Genomic DNA, 17,030 nt, shown 5'->3' on the forward strand with positions numbered 1-17,030 from the left:
ATAATCATCATAATCCTCATCATTATTATGTCCACCACCACTACCATCATCATCAAGGTGACTCACCCATGCAGCCACAGGAGGGGATCTCAGAGAGTTTCTTAGAGGGGGTGTTGAGCAGGTTCTTAGTGGGCGTGTCCAGGAATATGAGGGGTGATTCCAGGAAGCTGTTTACGTTGTGTTTGGTTGGCGTCAACACCTCTGATAGGTCCGAAGCGCCATCAGTTGACGTGGACAAGATGGTGACCGGACCAGACCTCTCCACCTTGTAATACCCCTGCCGTTGACCCCCAGAGGAGTAGCCGTTGGGTAAACTATGGTTCAACCCAGTTCTGTGGTTGTTAGAGTCTAAACTGGTGAAACTGGGGTTGGTGGAGCTAGCCTTTAGGTTAGCACCGTGCTGCTGCCAAACGTAGGGCTGCGATACCTGAGAATACAATCGTCTTTCACACTCATGTCCCTGTCCAACTCCTTGTCCTTGTAAAGGGTCCAGGTGACCGTTCAGAGGACCACTGTGGTGACCGTTCAAATGCGACCACTGTTGGTTGTCATGACCATAACCTTGACCACGATTGACGGCTCCAGAGGTTTTGTGGTATTTGACCCCACTGTGGCTGTTGCTGTAGTAAAAGAGCTGCCGTTGTTCCTCCTGAGCCTCAGCCAGGTATCTCTTTAGATCCATTTGAGTCTGAGGCAGGAACAGGCTCCTCTTGTGGCTGAGCGACAATGTCTTCGGCTGGGGCAGAACCTTCTGGACCCTGGCTCTGTGGGGGGTCTTGCCATTCGGTGTCCTTTTGGACATGGGGATCTTGTTGTTGGGGTTGTAGCCCTCCTCTTCAACCCCTTCCATCCCCTTCTTCTTCCTAGGTTTGGAAGGTGTGGAACTTGGTTTCCTCACAGGGATTTTCTTGTTGTTGGGTGGTGCATGCTGGGAATTGTAGTTGTACTTGATGGCCGAGACTGGCGTTCCTCTGGGAGGGTTGTTCTCAGAGTGCTGGGAGGGTTGGAAACCCTGCTGCTTGTGACGTGATTGGATGATGAATGCCAACTCGGCCAGTTGAGCCGCCACCTCTTCCTCATCCCTGTTCCTCCCGCTCTTACCCACCATCCTCTCTGTTGTTTCCTTACTATTCCTCTCCATGTCTTTCCGCTTTCTGAAAGTGCCTTCGGACCTGTTATGGTGAGAACCAAGGTCTTGGTCTGCTCTTCTGTACAGGTGTTGTCCTGCTCTCTCGGTGCTGTCGTAGGGAAGTCTGCCACAGTCCGAGCTGGCTTCTAGCAGGTCCTGAAGGGACAGCTTGCCAGTGGCTGCGGGACTACGGGAATGACACTGGATGACAAGACTCTGTCTGGCCACCGGGGACCTGATGACTGAGGTCTGGTGCAGAGGGGAGCGTATGACTGAGGTCTGGTGCAGAGGGGAGCTGATGACTAGAACTTTGTTGGGGAGGAAACCTGTAGGGGGTTTGACATCCTGGAGAGAGGTGTTTCTACTGGATAAGTGCATGGAAGATGTAATGGGGTTTTGACCATGTGCGTCCATTCTAAAGGGTTCTGGGGGGTTTTGGGGGATAGATGCCAGTAAGGTTAGCGCCTCGATAGCAATAGCTTGGTCATTGCTAATATTCCTCTCTTGCACCAACGACTGGATGCTTGGCAGAGAGAGATCTGGAGAGGGTTGCTCTCGTTTGACAATAATGTCAAGAGCTTTCCGTGGACTGATGGGAGTGCTTCTCAGGAGTAGGTCTACCTTAAAGTCCTCCGGCTCTGTTTTTAACGAGTGTAGCACCGGGGAACGGGAGCTAAACAGCTTGTCCTCCAGCCCCTTCCTATCTGTGATAGAGAAACACACAACTGCTGCTAGTGTGGACAGAGCGTCCACATAGACATCGTTATCATTGCCCCCTAGTAGGGTGGAGGACTGCTCCGTAGACCACACCCACGACTCCTCCAACTTTATCTTCTTCAGAGGAACGGTCATGGTGTCATCCGGAAGTGCATCATTGGGCTCAGAGCTGCCTTTGGGGTATGTGGTTTTTGTAGTCCTTTGGGACTCTAATTGTCTTATAGTCTTTTGGGAACCTGGTGACACTGGAGCACCGTTGGTTTTAGACAGGTTTTCGTCAGCACCATTGTGAAAAGATGAAGAGTAGTGGTGTTGTAGAAGAAGTGCATCGTTGGTGTCCTCCAGGCCAGGCTCTCTCTTGATAAGTACTGCTGGTCGGCCATCTAGGATTGGGGTGAGAGTGTGGGTGTGGGGAGGGTGTGTGTGAGGGTGTGTCTGGGGGTGTGTGGGAGGTATGTGACACTCCTCCTCTGCCGTATAGGTTTCCTTTACCATCTGGACAGGGCTTCTGCCATTTATTGCGACGCCCTCTGGAACCACCTGAGAGAGAGAGCGAGAGAGAGAGAGTTGCCACAAGAAAAGGGCAACCAGTTAAGAATAAACACAATTGTAAATACAACCCACATGTATGTTTATATATTTTCCCTATTGTACTTCATTTGCGCATCGTTACAACACTGTACATAACCATAATGTGAAATTCGAAATGTATTGATTCCTTTTAAACTTTTGTGAGTGTAATGTTTATTGTTCACTTTTGTTCATGATCTATTTCACTTACTTTGGCAATGTGAACACATGTTTCCCATGCCAATAAAGCCATTTGAATTTAATTTATAGAGAGAGAGAGCGAGAAAGAAAGCGAGAGAGAGACACATGGAGAAAGATAGATTTGAATCTGTAATTTCCACTTGAAAATTTCAGACTCGATTTGCCCTAACGACAAATATATCAACCCCTACAAACACTTCCATTAATTATAATCCTCATAATAATTCAACAGGACTATTTTCCTGCTGTGAGAAACTGGTTGAATTAAGATAGCAGATCTGTACCTTACTGCTTTGTGTGTGTGTGTGTGTGTGTGTGTGTGTGTGTGTGTGTGTGTGTGTGTGTGTGTGTGTGTGTGTGTGTGTGTGTGTGTGTGTGTGTGTGTGTGTGTGTGTGTGTGTGTGTGTGTGTGTGTGTGTGTGTGTGTGTGTTGATACAGTAGTGTACATACCATAATACTGTCATGGAGCAAGGCCAAATATTTTCTGAAACCCGGTTTTCTATATTAATAGGAGCTTGCAACACCTTCCATAATTAATGGTAATGTCATTGGCACATCCAATCTGATTAAAACAATATGAGAGAGATAAAAACACCACAGTGCCAAGACTCCACCCACTAAATTGTGTGTGTGCCTGTTTTATGTATAGTTAATGAACTGTTCTAATTACAGGGAGCCTGGAGGTGGGTGGGTGTCAGCTACTTGTTTACCTTGTCTGAACTGTCATTAAACTCACTGTTTAACCACTCTTTATAGACTACACTACCCAGCATGCACTCTCTGTTTTAAAGCCTCCAGGCCTACAGTACCCAATATGCCCTGTGAGACACGACAGCCACCAGCCGTCTAGTCTTGGTCACATCCTTCTTCTAGGCCACTACTAACACAACTGACTCAACCCTAGTTCAATTAGTTGAATTAGGTGTGGTAGTACAGGGCTGGAACAAAAATGTGGACTGGAGTTGAAAAACACTGCTGTAGTACAGAATTAACTGGGCTAATAAGACACATGAGGGTTTGTGTTACTGCTGTTACTGGCACAGAGACAGTTCTATCTCACAGAGGACCAGTGCAGCTCACCTCATCATCACATCTCTGTTGCTGGGTAAAACAAGACGTGTCTATCTAATGGAGATAGGACGCCCTTACGTGACAGACAAAGGGTAGGCAAGTAGTATGAAGTGTGAACATACTTTTACAGTGTTGGTGGTACTCTAAAAACGTACAAACCCTACAACAACCCTATAAATAGTCTGAGCTGCTACTGTAGGTCACTGATATTAAATTAGATTAGCAAGAGGGACATTGCTTACAACAACAACAACAATAGAAAGGCGACATACAACATAAAATCATCACCATAAGCATTACTGTAAGAAGAATGCACTTTACATTGATCAGAGCATAGTAACTGTGAACTTAAAACACTGTCTACACTTTCTCTAACCCACACACCAAACAGAAAACTCAGTCTGTGTATCAATTACGGGGTGAAGCCCTCTTCTCTCCTTCCACTAGAGAAGAGAATTATACACAATAATACCCTCCCAATACACTGTAGTAAAACCCCAACTTTATTTACAGTCATGTAGTATTCAGAACACCCCTCCTCTCCTCCTCTCCTGGTCTCGTGACCCTCCCTTACCACTAAGAGCATGCTGCTACTGATAGCGGGAGAGGAGGCTGAGGCAACATCTTGACTGCTGCTGAAATCATAAGAGAGTGAGACATCACAGAGAATGTGGAAATGAGCTACTATTGAGAAAGAGAGAGAGAGTATGAGAAAAAGGGAGCGAGAGGGAGAGAAAGAGAGACAGATACAGAAAGAGGAGACAGTAGGAGAGAGAGAATTGATGGAGAGAAATAGGGAGAGGAAAGAGAGAGAGAAAGAAAGGGTTAAAGGCAGTGTGTCACTCACGTTAACCTGCTTTTCATAGCAAAGCAGTAGTGGCTGGGTTCCAGCAGTACGCCAGCAGTGTGTATGTATCATAACATTTCATATAACAGTACATTAATATATTTTTTGACATATACTGTAGATATGGATGTCTGTAATTTTTTTGTAAGATATACAGTACCAGTCAAAAGTTTGGACACACCTACTCATTCAAGGGTTTTTCTTTATTTTGGCTATTTTCTACATTGTAGAATAATAGTGAAGACATCAAAACTATGAAATAACACATATGGAATCATGTAGTAACCAAAATACACTTGGTCTAAAAAAATAAAAAAAATAAAAAAAATACACGTCATGGTAATCTGTCTAATCCGTTAAACAAATCTAAATATATTTTATATTTTAGATTCTTCAAAGTAGCCACCCTTTCCTGAATGACAGCTTGCACAAATCTTCACTCCTGTCCTAGCAACAAGACTACGACTGCTCTCTGACTCCTAACGACCCTCTCAGAGGAGAAGGGTTTCCAAGGAGGTTTCAACCGAGGGACTATCCATCCATTCCTAACAAACACACACATAGACACGCATCAATACACACACACACACACACACACACACACACACACACACACACACACACACACACACACACACACACACACACACACACACACACACACACACACACACACACACACACACACACACACACACACACACACACACACACACACACACAGCTCCACATGGGGAGTGTCCATACACCATATACAATGCACTCCACACACAGAGACGCATACAAAGATTTCCCTTTTATGCTTGCTTCGGGGGAAGCAACACTGAAGCATACATGAGAGCGCCAGCTGTTCCGGACAACCATGTGATTACACTCTCTGTAGCCCATGTGAGCAAGACCTTTGAACAGGTCAACATTCACAAGGCCGCGAGGCCAGACGGATTACCATGACGTGTACTTAGAGCATGCACAGACCAAGTGTCTTCACTAACATTTCCAACCTCTACCTGACCGAATATGTAATACCTACAGTTGAAGTCGGAAGTTTACATACACCTTAGCCAAATACATTTAAACTCAGGAATTGTGAAAAAACTGAGTTTAAATGTATTTGGCTAAGGTGTATGTAAACTTCCGACTTCAAAAGTTCAACTGTTTAGCAACTGTATATACTAGGTTGTGTCAGAGGATAGCCCAAAAATTGTCAAAGACTCCAGTTACCCAAGTCATAGACTGTTCTCTCTGCTACCGCACGGCAAGCGGTACCGGAGTGCCAAGTCTAGTTCCAAAAGGCTCCTTAACAGCTTCTACCCCCTGCTGAACAATGAATCAAATGGCAAACCAGACTAATTACAAATGACCTCGACAAACCTATACCCCCGAACATAGACTCGGTACCGGTACCCCCTGTATATAGCCGTGGTATTGTTGTTTTTGTTTTCCTTTTTTAAAAAACGCATTTTTTGACTTATTTAGTAAATATTTTCTCAACTCTATTTCTTGAACTGAATTGTTGGTTAAGGGCATGTAAGTAAGCATTTCACGGTAAGGTCTACCTACACCTGTTCTATTTGGCGCATGTGACAAATAACATTTTATTTTATTTTACTTCTGAAAAGAAGTGACATCATAAGAATACAGTAGGCATTTTCACATCCTCATTGAATGTCACAGACAGCAAACAGGTGGTTCTACTGTCAATCCTTTCAGAACATTCTCTTAAAATAATGCATTAAAAAGTGTTATTTAAAAGTATTTGAAAAGTCATTCCTGATAAAGTAGCTCTTAGTGTCACGCCTTGGTCTTAGTATTTAGTGTTTTCTTTATTTATTTGGTCAGGCCAGGGTGTGACATGGGTTATTGTGGTGTGTTTTTTGTCTTGGGCTTTTGTGGGGTGTCTACGTAGTCTATGGCTGCCTGAGGTGGTTCTCAATCAGAGTCAGGTGATTATTGTTGTCTCTGATTGGGAGCCATATTTCGGCAGCCATATTCTGTGAGTGTTTCGTGGGTGATTGTTCCTGTCTCTGTGTTTGTTGTCACAAGATAGGCTGTATAGGTTTTTGCGGTTCGTTTGTTGTTTTGTATATTTAGTTATTTCATGTATCGTTCATTTTGCATTAAAGAACATGAGTAACCACCACGCCGCATTTTGGTCCGACTCTCTTTCTACAGACGAACGCCGTTACATTTAGGCTGCTTTCAGCACTGATAATCCTCAAAAACATCCACAGAGTTCAAAGCCAGACCACAGGCTGCAGACAGTCTTACGACAACTATCCCACGGTGTGCTGAACTTAAGATAAGACATAAAAAAGCATGCTTCCTTCCTGGGCTGAGTGTGTGAGTGTGTTTCTCTGAAGTTCTGTGCATCGTATTCGTTTCATTCATTGAGCGTAATGCCACCTTCCTCTCTGAACTCAACTTCACAGAGTCAGACACACACTGACTAAACAGAGCAGTGCACAAATACATTAACTCCTACAAACAGTGCAGCTACTAATAATACTCTTTCTTGCAGCCAGTCAGGCTAAAAACAGAATCAAACAGACTCACGCAAACACAGTAGCACAAAAAGAAAACATTCCATAATGTACTATCACGACTGCTACTACCGCAGCTAAAACTACCATAGCACAACCTACAAACACTCTTCTCCACTTTTCAATAAAAAGTTACTACTGCTACTTCTGTCCTAGCAACAAGACTACGACTGCTCTCTGACTCCTAACGACCCTCTCAGAGGAGAAGGGTTTCCAAGGAGGTTTCAACCGAGGGACTATCCATCCATTCCTAACAAACACACAAACACACACATCAATGCACACACACATGTGCGCACACACACACACACACACACACACACACACACACACACACACACACACACACACACACACACACACACACACACACACACACACACACACACACACACACACACACACACACACACACACACACACACACACACACACACACACAGCTCCACATAGGGATTACCCATACCTAGCATCCCCAAACAGAGACAAGAAGCATCTGCATCTCACCAAAATATATAATGATTTGCCTTTCACCATGTACTACTACTACTACTTCTACTGCTACTACTACTTCTACTACTACTACTACTACTACTACTACTACTACTACTACTACTACAGTAGCCTGGCAGGTAGGAGCGTTGGGCCAGTGACCGAAAGGTTGCTGGATTGAATCCCTGAGCTGACAAGGCAAAAATCTGTCGTTCTCCCCCTGAGCAAGGCAGTTAACCCACAATTCCCCGGGCGCTGATGGCGTGGATGTCGATTAAGGCAGCCCCCCCGCACCTCTCTGATTCTGAGGGGTTGGGTTAAATGTGGAAGACATATTTCAGTTGAATGCATTCAGTTGTACAACTGACTAGGTATTTCCCTCTACTAGAACCAGACAGTAATGCTAGTCTAACTACTGTTAACTCAGCTCTCTCACACAAACAACAAAATAGACAGCCAGAAAGAGAAGGACGCAGACGGATCCTTGTCCCACCACGGCTAAAAAAGACATGCATAGAAAAAAAGAGAAGGGTGGTTGTTACCGTGGAAACGGGTTTCTTTAACGCTCCTTTGGCCACGTCCTTGTACGCCACCTGGAAAACACAACCCCCCCCCCCCCACACACACACACACACACAAACACACACATCGTTAGTGATTTAGAGGTTACATAGTCCAACAGGAATAGTAATAATAACAATCAACTATTTGTATCAAACCTTTTATACATAGTTTGTATTCTAATAGTAGTATACTGAAACTGCTTCCAAATACAAACACAACACACAAAACACATGCAAACACACAGGACACAAAACACTGAAAAACAGTAGAGCTAGTTATCATAATAATACATTCTACCGTAAAGTGTCTTTCATACACTACATTGTTTATATCCTGATATCCTGAAACTGTTTCCAAATCTACACACAGCCCAGCAGCACAGCAGACAGGGTTAGTCTCCAGCAAGAATGCTGTACTGTATTAATATGTGTCTGGAGCTAGACAATAGCCTCCAGGGCTACTAAAGGCTCCGGGCAGCTTTACCTTGTCTGTCCTCAGAGGCAGAACCTCCAGTTTGGGTAGCATTATATTCCTACAAGGTACCGGTAGCCATCTTGCTTTGCTTTGCTCCCCTCAGCTCTAGATAGTAGAATAGCAGCTATACTATACTATAACAGCCGTCTCTGAGAGGAGGGCGAGCTGAGCTCTCCACTACCATCGCCAGAGCAGAGAGAGGCTGCCTGCCTGTCTGCCTGTGAGACACTGTGTAGAGAACTGCTGTTGCCGCAGACACGAACACAGACATACACACACACTCACGTAAACACACACACACGCACACACGGCATGCCTCTCGCAGACACAGACTGAGCCCCGCCAGCCAATGGGGTGAGGGCGTCAGCGGCTTGTAAATGATCTCCCATGCCTAGTCCCTCCTAAACAAAGGAGCTCCTATGTGGGCTTTTACTCTAGCCCCTACGAACGGGGGACACACACAAACTGTGGACTGGACAATGTAGACGCACCAGACTGGAGCTGAGCTGAGGAAGAAGAGATAGATGTGTCCACTGAGCTGTGTCTGTCTGAGATATTGAACCTTTAAATGCCACTCACAAACTGGGTGTGGGAAACAACATGTTATTTAAAAATGTTTATTAATGGCGTATTCAACATTATGTAAAAGTTGATTAACAAAATTAGGCCTAACACATGTATTATATTGTTTTCTATTGTATTCTATTCATACAGAAGTAGACAGGGTCAGAGTTAGACAGAAAATACAATTACTCTGATATGATATTGCATGAGAGACAACAAGAACATATGACTGAATTCAAATCACTGGTTTAATTATTTAGCATCTTAATGTACTGTAATGCACTGTAATGCAAAGCACACACTCCTGTCTGTCTGGCATCAGTCATAGCTCCAATGATTCCTCCAAGTCACCTCAGAGTTCAAACTACAAACACTTGTCCTAGCCTCTATAGTCACGTTACGCTAGCTTTTTATGAACTCTGTGTCATAACGCTGTGAGCAAACGTCAATCTTTAAAAAATATATATATTAAAAGTATCAGTTTTATAACAAGACAAGAGTTGCAGAGTATTTTTATTATCTAAGCTGTGATTTGGGGCTATGATTTCCCTAAACTGTGATTTGGGGCTGTGATTTCCCTAAGCTGTGATTTCTCCAACTAACTCAATGTACACAAACCATGACAGAATTAGCCCTAAGCCATGCCACACTTTCCAGGCTTGTGTTCATTAGACACGAAACGGAAGAAAATGGACTGAAACAAGGACGGACTACCTGCACTTTTACAATAAACCCAAATGTACGTTTTCTGTTGCAAAATGTTTTCAGACATTTTCCGTTTCGTACCCTAATGAACACAACCCAGTATTGTGAAACACCAAAACACAGTCAGGTGGTTGACTACTGCTGCATGAGTGTAGCACCAGCCCACAGTGGTTCTGCTCCAGTAACTCTCTACTCCCTGGCATACAGAAGTAGTGGCAGGAGTTGTGTGTGTTTGGGGTGGAGAAGAAACACACCCCTGACTCTGACAAGTAGACACCCAGCTCTTCTCTCACTCTCCCTCCCTTTCTCTCTCTCTCGTTCCCTCTGTAATTTCTATATATATCTCTCCCAGATCCTCCCCTTTTCTATCCTCTAGCCTCTCTTTCACTCTCTCCCAGCAACTTCTCTTCCTTTCCCCACTCTTTCTCAGCCTCTTCTCAGAGAGAACTCCCTCTTCTCTCTCTCCTCTCTAAAGATGACCATGTGGTGTCGGCAAGGCGGAGGTCATACCAGGACAAGGGAACAAACTCAGGCAGGCTCCCTGTGTGTGTGTGTGGTGTAGCTCAGATACTACGACAACAGCTTATCAGTGTATTCATAACAACCGCTAGCAACAGGCAGCATACCAACCCCAAACAAACACACACGGACATCTCTCGTGAGGATAAACCACTGAATTAAAAGGACATCATAGTAAGCACAACTAAGATGTGGCAGTGTTTAACAGACGACTGTTCTAATTTAGAGAGAGAGAGAGAGAGAGAGAGAGAGAGAGAGAGAGAGAGAGAGAGAGAGAGAGAGAGAGAGAGAGAGAGAGAGAGAGAGAGAGAGAGAGAGAGAGAGAGAGAGAGAGAGAGAGAGAGAGAGAGAGAGAGAGAGAGAGAGAGAGAGAGAGAGAGACCGACTGTGCGTGTTCTAAACAGGTCAGGTTGGCTCTCCAGTCACCTTTAATATGAATCACCACACCTTTCAACCACCATCTGGTAACATACTGTAACGAGCCTGTAAGACCACCGAAACTCGCAAGGAGTTTGTTGACTAGATTAAACAGTCTAGGACACTGATTTATTTGGATGAACACAGACAGTGCACCCCAGCACTTATCTGCCACACAAAATGCCTCACCAAAACTCTCCCACAGCATGCCTCACATACAGCAACTAATTTGCAAAACATTGTGTGACAGACTGATAGACTTTCGAATGTGTAAAACATTACAATAACACACTTAAGAAAGGGTTGCAGCCTGCAGAACACGTGGTCAGTAATTTGGATAGTCCTCTACACCATACTTTACTTGGAAGTTTTATTCAATTACATTTTTCCTTGGATCTTACCAGATCTATTTGGCAAAACCTTCTGATAACAACAGCCCAAAAATGCCAGTCAGATAATCTGCAATGCTCATCTGTGTTGGACTAAAGGTCTGCACGGGACTGATTTCTTCATCCTGCTCCAGCCCGCTCCCACTGATTTTAATACAGCGCCCGCCTGCTCCTGTTGACTTCTTGTCCGACTCCCACCTGCTCCCGCAATAACTGGTCTAATCCACTCCAAGAACTGGTCTCCAACCCACCGCAAGAAATGGTCTCCAACCCACCTGCAAGAACTGGTCTCCAACCCACCGCAATAACTGGTCTAACCCACCGCAAGAACTGGTCTCCAACCCACCGCAAGAACTGGTCTCCAACCCACCACAAGACCTGGTCTAACCCACCGCAAGAACTGGTCTCCAACCCACCGCAAGAACTGGTCTCCAACCCACCGCAATAACTGGTCTCCAAACCACCGCAAGTACTGGTCTCCAACCCACCGCAATAACTGGTCTAACCCACCGCAAGAACTGGTCTCCAACCCACCGCAAGAACTGATCTCCAATCCACCGCAAGAACTGGTCTCCAACCCACCGCAAGAACTGGTCCCAAACCCGGCCGCAAGAACTGGTCTTGAACCCACCGCAAGAATTGGCCCCGAACCCGGCCGCAAGAACTGGTCTTGAACCCACCGCAAGAATTGGTCCCGAACCCGGCCGCAAGAACTGGTCTTGAACCCACCGCAAGAATTGGTCCCGAACCCGGCCGCAATAACTGGTCCCAAACCTGGCTGCAAGAACTGGTCTCGAACCCGGCCGCAAGAACTGGTCTCGACCCGACCGCAAGAACTGGTCTCGAACCCGACCGCAAGAACTAGTCTCGAACCCGACCGCAAGAACTGGTCTCGAACCCGACCGCAGTCCCGCAATATTATTGTAGGTATATGTGACACAGCTCGCTTTGCTGCCCCGGGTCTTAGCAATTTTGCCACCATAGGCAAGATCAAAATATGCAAAAATAGCTTAAGAAATAGGTTAACCTGTTAAACTCTTTAGAATTCTCTAAGCGACACATACTGTATATTCTGAACTACCTTCATTAGATATATTTAGATTTCATACTATAAGTCCTACAAACACAAATTGTCCCCATCTCGAGGAATAAGAGATATGAAAGTCTAGGTTTGAAATCAAATATGTATTGTGCAACGTGTCATGCCTTCATTTTTCGTTTTACAGGAATGATGTACATACGAGGAGAAAGCTGAAGTCGTAACCTTTTCACTGATGCAATTAGATCTCATGTCTGATTCCCAGTTAGTCCATGACGTGACTTGGCCACTTGAAACCAAAAGTGTCTGGTTTGATCTGGTTTGGGTAGTACCTCACTGTGCGAAAATGTCTGAACGGATTCTCAAGCCTGACATCATAAAATGACCCGAGCGATTAGGCCTTTCATGTTCTAAAACGTATTTTCCCCCATTTGAAATGAGTGAGATAGATCAGCGGCACATATGGAGGATGCATTCAAGATAATATCAGGGCGGCTGGTAGCCTAGCGGTTAAGAGCGTTGGGCCACGAATCAAAAGGTCACTGGTTTGAATCTCAGAGACAACTAGGTGAAAAATATGTTGATGTGCCCTTGAGCAATGCACTTGCTCCTGTAAGCTTCTCTGGATGAGAGTGTATTGTAAATGTAACATTAAATGTTGATGGAAAAGAAATACAGTATGATGACCCTGCATATAACATTTTTGCACTTTCTGTGACTTGCCCTACATTGCATACTCTATAAATATGACTGTAGGTGGGGGGCATTCTTATGACTTCCCCAGCAAAAAGACAAGTGCTGTCGCTTTAGAATTATATGTACTTTGTATTTTGTATTACTTTGTATTTTCTGACAGATTGACAGAGTTTTCTGACAATTGACAGAGTGGGTACCACTTAAGCTCCAAAACAACAGCTCAGAGTTTCACAGGTTAAACTTCCAGAGATTCTCACCTTCCAGACTTGAAATTGTATCAAGTCGCCACCCAGGACTTTTACCTGCGACATATAGTTAAATAAACTAAAGAGGAACAATGGGTACATATTGAAGATGGCCATACTTATCCCCAAAACCTTTTCACGTGTCAATTTTCAAAGGATAAATCTAAGAACATTAACAACTTCATAGTTAAGAACATTATAACAATATGGAAGAAAATAATTGTACAAGAAACAATATCACTCCCTAAAAACACAACTCTATGGAACAATCCTTCAATAGCTTTTCAGAATTCACTGATAAATTGGTTCACATGGAAAACTAAAGGTAAATGACTTGGTAATAGGAAATGTAAAAAGTTCCATGACAGAATTCAAAATACATTTTGGACCGGCTAATGTAGCTATTTTCAAATTAATTTAAAAGTTTCATATCACGAAATCTGTATTTGAAATATTTTGGGACATCAGAGCAATCTTGAGAGAATGCTATTTGAGTCAGAAAAGGATATTCATATGATAGGTAAATTACAGGAAATGAAAATGTACACTTAATCCAGTTTAAACTAATGTATAGAATTTACTCTACAAAATTCACAAATTCGACAGCACAACCGCAGTCATGTCTTATGTGTAAAACTGACAATGACTCAATAATCCAGGCCTTCTGGGAATGCTATAAAGTCCAAAAGTTATGGGCGGAGTTAGAAAGTGTAAATTGACCTTTAATCTGTCTGTCTGCATATTTCAAGACATGACATATGGGTGAAGCGAGATACCCGATGGGTTGAACGTCAATCATCTTGAAAAAACGTATACTTAAAAACTAGAAATCAACCAATCCTCCATTCCGCCAAAGTTGGTGCCTCTCATTGTTCGGGCAGCGTTCGGCGGTCGACGTCAACGGCTTTCTAGCCTCCACCGATGTACATTTCTTTTTCCATTTGTTTTGTCTGTATTGTACACACCTGGTTCCCATTACGTTTTAATTATTTCCCTATTTAACCCTCTGGAGCCATCATGGTTTTGTGCGTGTTTAATGTTGTCAGTTGTCTCGTTTATGTGATTCTGGATTTTCGTTCTCCTTGTTGGAAGATTATTTTTGAGTAAAGTTACTACTATTACTCATCTCTGTGTCCTGCGCCTGACTCCGCATTACCCACATCACCTAGACTCTGACAGAGGACTCCTGAATCGAGGCAAAAATAAGAATCTCTGCATTAACTTTCTAATGTTAACTAAATGTAGTAATGAATAAATTACCAAAATGTCTTTAAATTCACAAGTCTGTGAACTGTTTTGTGCAAAGTTTTATATTGTCATAATACCTGTTAGCAAAGGTGTCAGCGAGAGATGACGTGCAGGAGCTTGCAGGGATTTGTACTTTTGCATGATTTTACTTTGATGCTAATTAGCATTTTTAGAATCTGAGAGTAAATAGAGCCAATTATATATTGATAAAAGTCACCTTGTCTGAGAGAGATTTACATGGTTATCAAAACGTCACACCAGGGTAAGCCTACACAAAACACAGCCCTTATTTGAACTGTTTCTAAAATCCCCTGTGGGAAAATTAATGGTGGAAAAATAATTGAAACCATTTCCCTGTTTGACCACTAGGTTTTATGGGTATTATGACATGGGTATTAGGACTCTATTTGGCTACATCAGCCAATAGGGTAGACGTAGTTTGAAAGGCAAATTAAAATAGGAGACCAGACACTTACTTGACCTGAGCAACATTTTACATAACTTTTAGGAGTGGGATGATTTGCAGATAAATGTGTTATCAATATTTTTTGCAGTGAATGTCGGAACCTAAACTATAGCCTATCATACAGTATTTAGGAAGTTAATTTAATTGCTTCTCTGCCCATGCTTGCATTGCCTACAGGCTTTTTAATTGAGACCAATGACAACAGTGGGTTAACTGCCTTGTTCAGGGGCAGAACAACAGATTTTTACCTTGTCAGCTCAGGGATTCGATCTTGCAACCTTCTTGTTACTAGTCCAACACTCTAACCACCAGGCTACCTGCACCCTAAAGATCTACACAGTCAAAGTGTAATGTAGCCTACAGTTGAAGATTGATTTCTGAAAGTCTGAAGCCTATGAGTGGATGGACCACTTTAACTACTATAAGTCCTGCACCCTTCCAATACCCCTTTCTCTCCCCGCCACCCCTCTACAGCACCCCTGTTCCATACTACAGTTACCCATTCTCCCTACTCCTGCACCTCTCCTCCCATCACCTACCCCCTCCACTGGACCCCTAATAGCCTGCTCTTAAAATGTCCCATATGTTTATATTTTAACAAGTTGTCCAGTTCTCGTTAGGCACAAGTAGTCCTGGCATTAATCATCCTCCAAACTCTCAGCACCTGGCGAGGTAAAGTAGTCCCTCTGCTGCTAAACTGTAATGTGTCTTGATGACATCTGGAAACCAATTCCACAGGACAGATCGGATTTATGGCAAAACGTTGTTACTGCCAAAAGCTGACAATTGCAGTGCACTGCCAATATACCGCCATTACTGCCAATAGTAATGTCAATGTAATATACTGTTAATGTCTCTCATTTGCTAGGTATAACACAAGGTAGATGCCAAGAACCATTCATTTCCTACTTCCTAGCTCCTAGCTCCCGTCCCTTGTTTACATCTCTCTCGTCTCTCTCTACTTCTTGGCCTGTGTCTTTCCCTTCTCTCTTGCCTCACTCCTCCTATGTCTCCTCTCTTTCTAACTCTCTCTCTCTCTCTCTCTCTCTCTCTCTCTCTCTCTCTCTCTCTCTCTCTCTCTCTCTCCTCTCCTCTCCTCTCCTCTCCTCTCCTCTCCTCCCCTCTCCTCTTGTCATATCACTGAAAGACATGCTCAAGTGTCCGAAGGACATTTGACTTTGTAGTGGCGGTGGAAAAAGCTGCCCGTTCTTCCAGAGCTGACTAGGAGCGCGTGGTGACAACCTTGGGAAAACATGACTCCATGCCTGGACCTATCCCCATCACCGACACTAAACTCACACTCTGTAAATGAAAGCTATACAAATACACACATACACAAACAAACACACACAAACACGTGCACGGAAACACACACAACCCACACCCTAAAACTGTATATTAACTCCTACAAACCAGGTGTGAGGAAAAGCGAGGGCCTTAATTCTCCATGAAAGGCACAGTGGGGCAGTAAAGCCATGGAGAGGCAGAACACAGACGACAATGGCTCATACAGGACACCCATGGGACGGATCATACTACACTGTACTACACAATAGTAACTACAGCGTTCAAATTAAACACTACAGTGGGAAAAAGATCTAGGTCTAGTCACAATCAAACTCACTGTGTTTCTGCCTCTGTCTAATAACTTTGTCTCTCTCTCAGATTGGTTGGCTAAGTAGGTTAGTTGTAACTCATGTCACCGTACACACATTTGGAAAGTATTCAGACCCCTTGACTTTTTCCCTACTTTGTTATGTAACAGCCTTATTCTAAAATATATTACATTCGTTTTTTCCCTCGCCAGTCTACACAAAATACTACATATTGACAAATCACAAACTGGTGTTTAGACATTTTTGCAAATTAATAATAAAAAAGAAAGAAAGAAATATCACCTTTACATAAGTATTCAGACCATTTACTCGGTACTATGTTGAAGCACCTTTGGCAGTGATTACAGTACGAGTCTTCTTGGGTATGACGCTGCAAGTTTGGCACACCTGTATTTGGGGAGTTTCTCCCATTTTTCTCTGCAGATCATCTCAAGCTGTGTCAGGTTGGATGGGGAGCGTCGCTGCAGAGCTATTTTCTGGTCTCTCCAGAGATGTTCTATCAGGTTCAAGTCTGGGCTCT

At 43.7% G+C, this 17,030-nt stretch overlaps 1 protein-coding gene across 18 annotated transcripts in view; it reads right to left on the reverse strand.

The window, feature by feature from the left end:
• Positions 1 to 17,030, reverse strand: part of LOC118366110 (methylcytosine dioxygenase TET1) — a 47,876-nt gene that overhangs the window by 12,229 nt on the left and 18,617 nt on the right. For 17 of the 18 annotated variants that reach the window (XR_008075373.1, XR_008075372.1, XR_008075366.1 and 14 more), the window contains exons 2-3: positions 8,111 to 8,161; positions 67 to 2,386 (exon numbers count right to left, since the gene is read on the reverse strand). Coding sequence is in view for 2 of the 18 variants with exons in the window: in XM_052474773.1 (XP_052330733.1) it covers positions 67 to 2,386; positions 8,111 to 8,161 (2,371 nt within the window). In the remaining 16 variants the exon portion in view is untranslated. Of the gene's footprint in view, positions 1 to 66; positions 2,387 to 8,110; positions 8,162 to 8,615; positions 15,406 to 17,030 lie in introns of those variants that run through there. The other variant, XM_035748508.2, reaches the window with a different exon arrangement.

The sequence above is a fragment of the Oncorhynchus keta genome, chromosome 2 (assembly GCF_023373465.1).
Source record: "Oncorhynchus keta strain PuntledgeMale-10-30-2019 chromosome 2, Oket_V2, whole genome shotgun sequence".
Classification (NCBI taxonomy): Eukaryota; Metazoa; Chordata; class Actinopteri; order Salmoniformes; family Salmonidae; genus Oncorhynchus; species Oncorhynchus keta.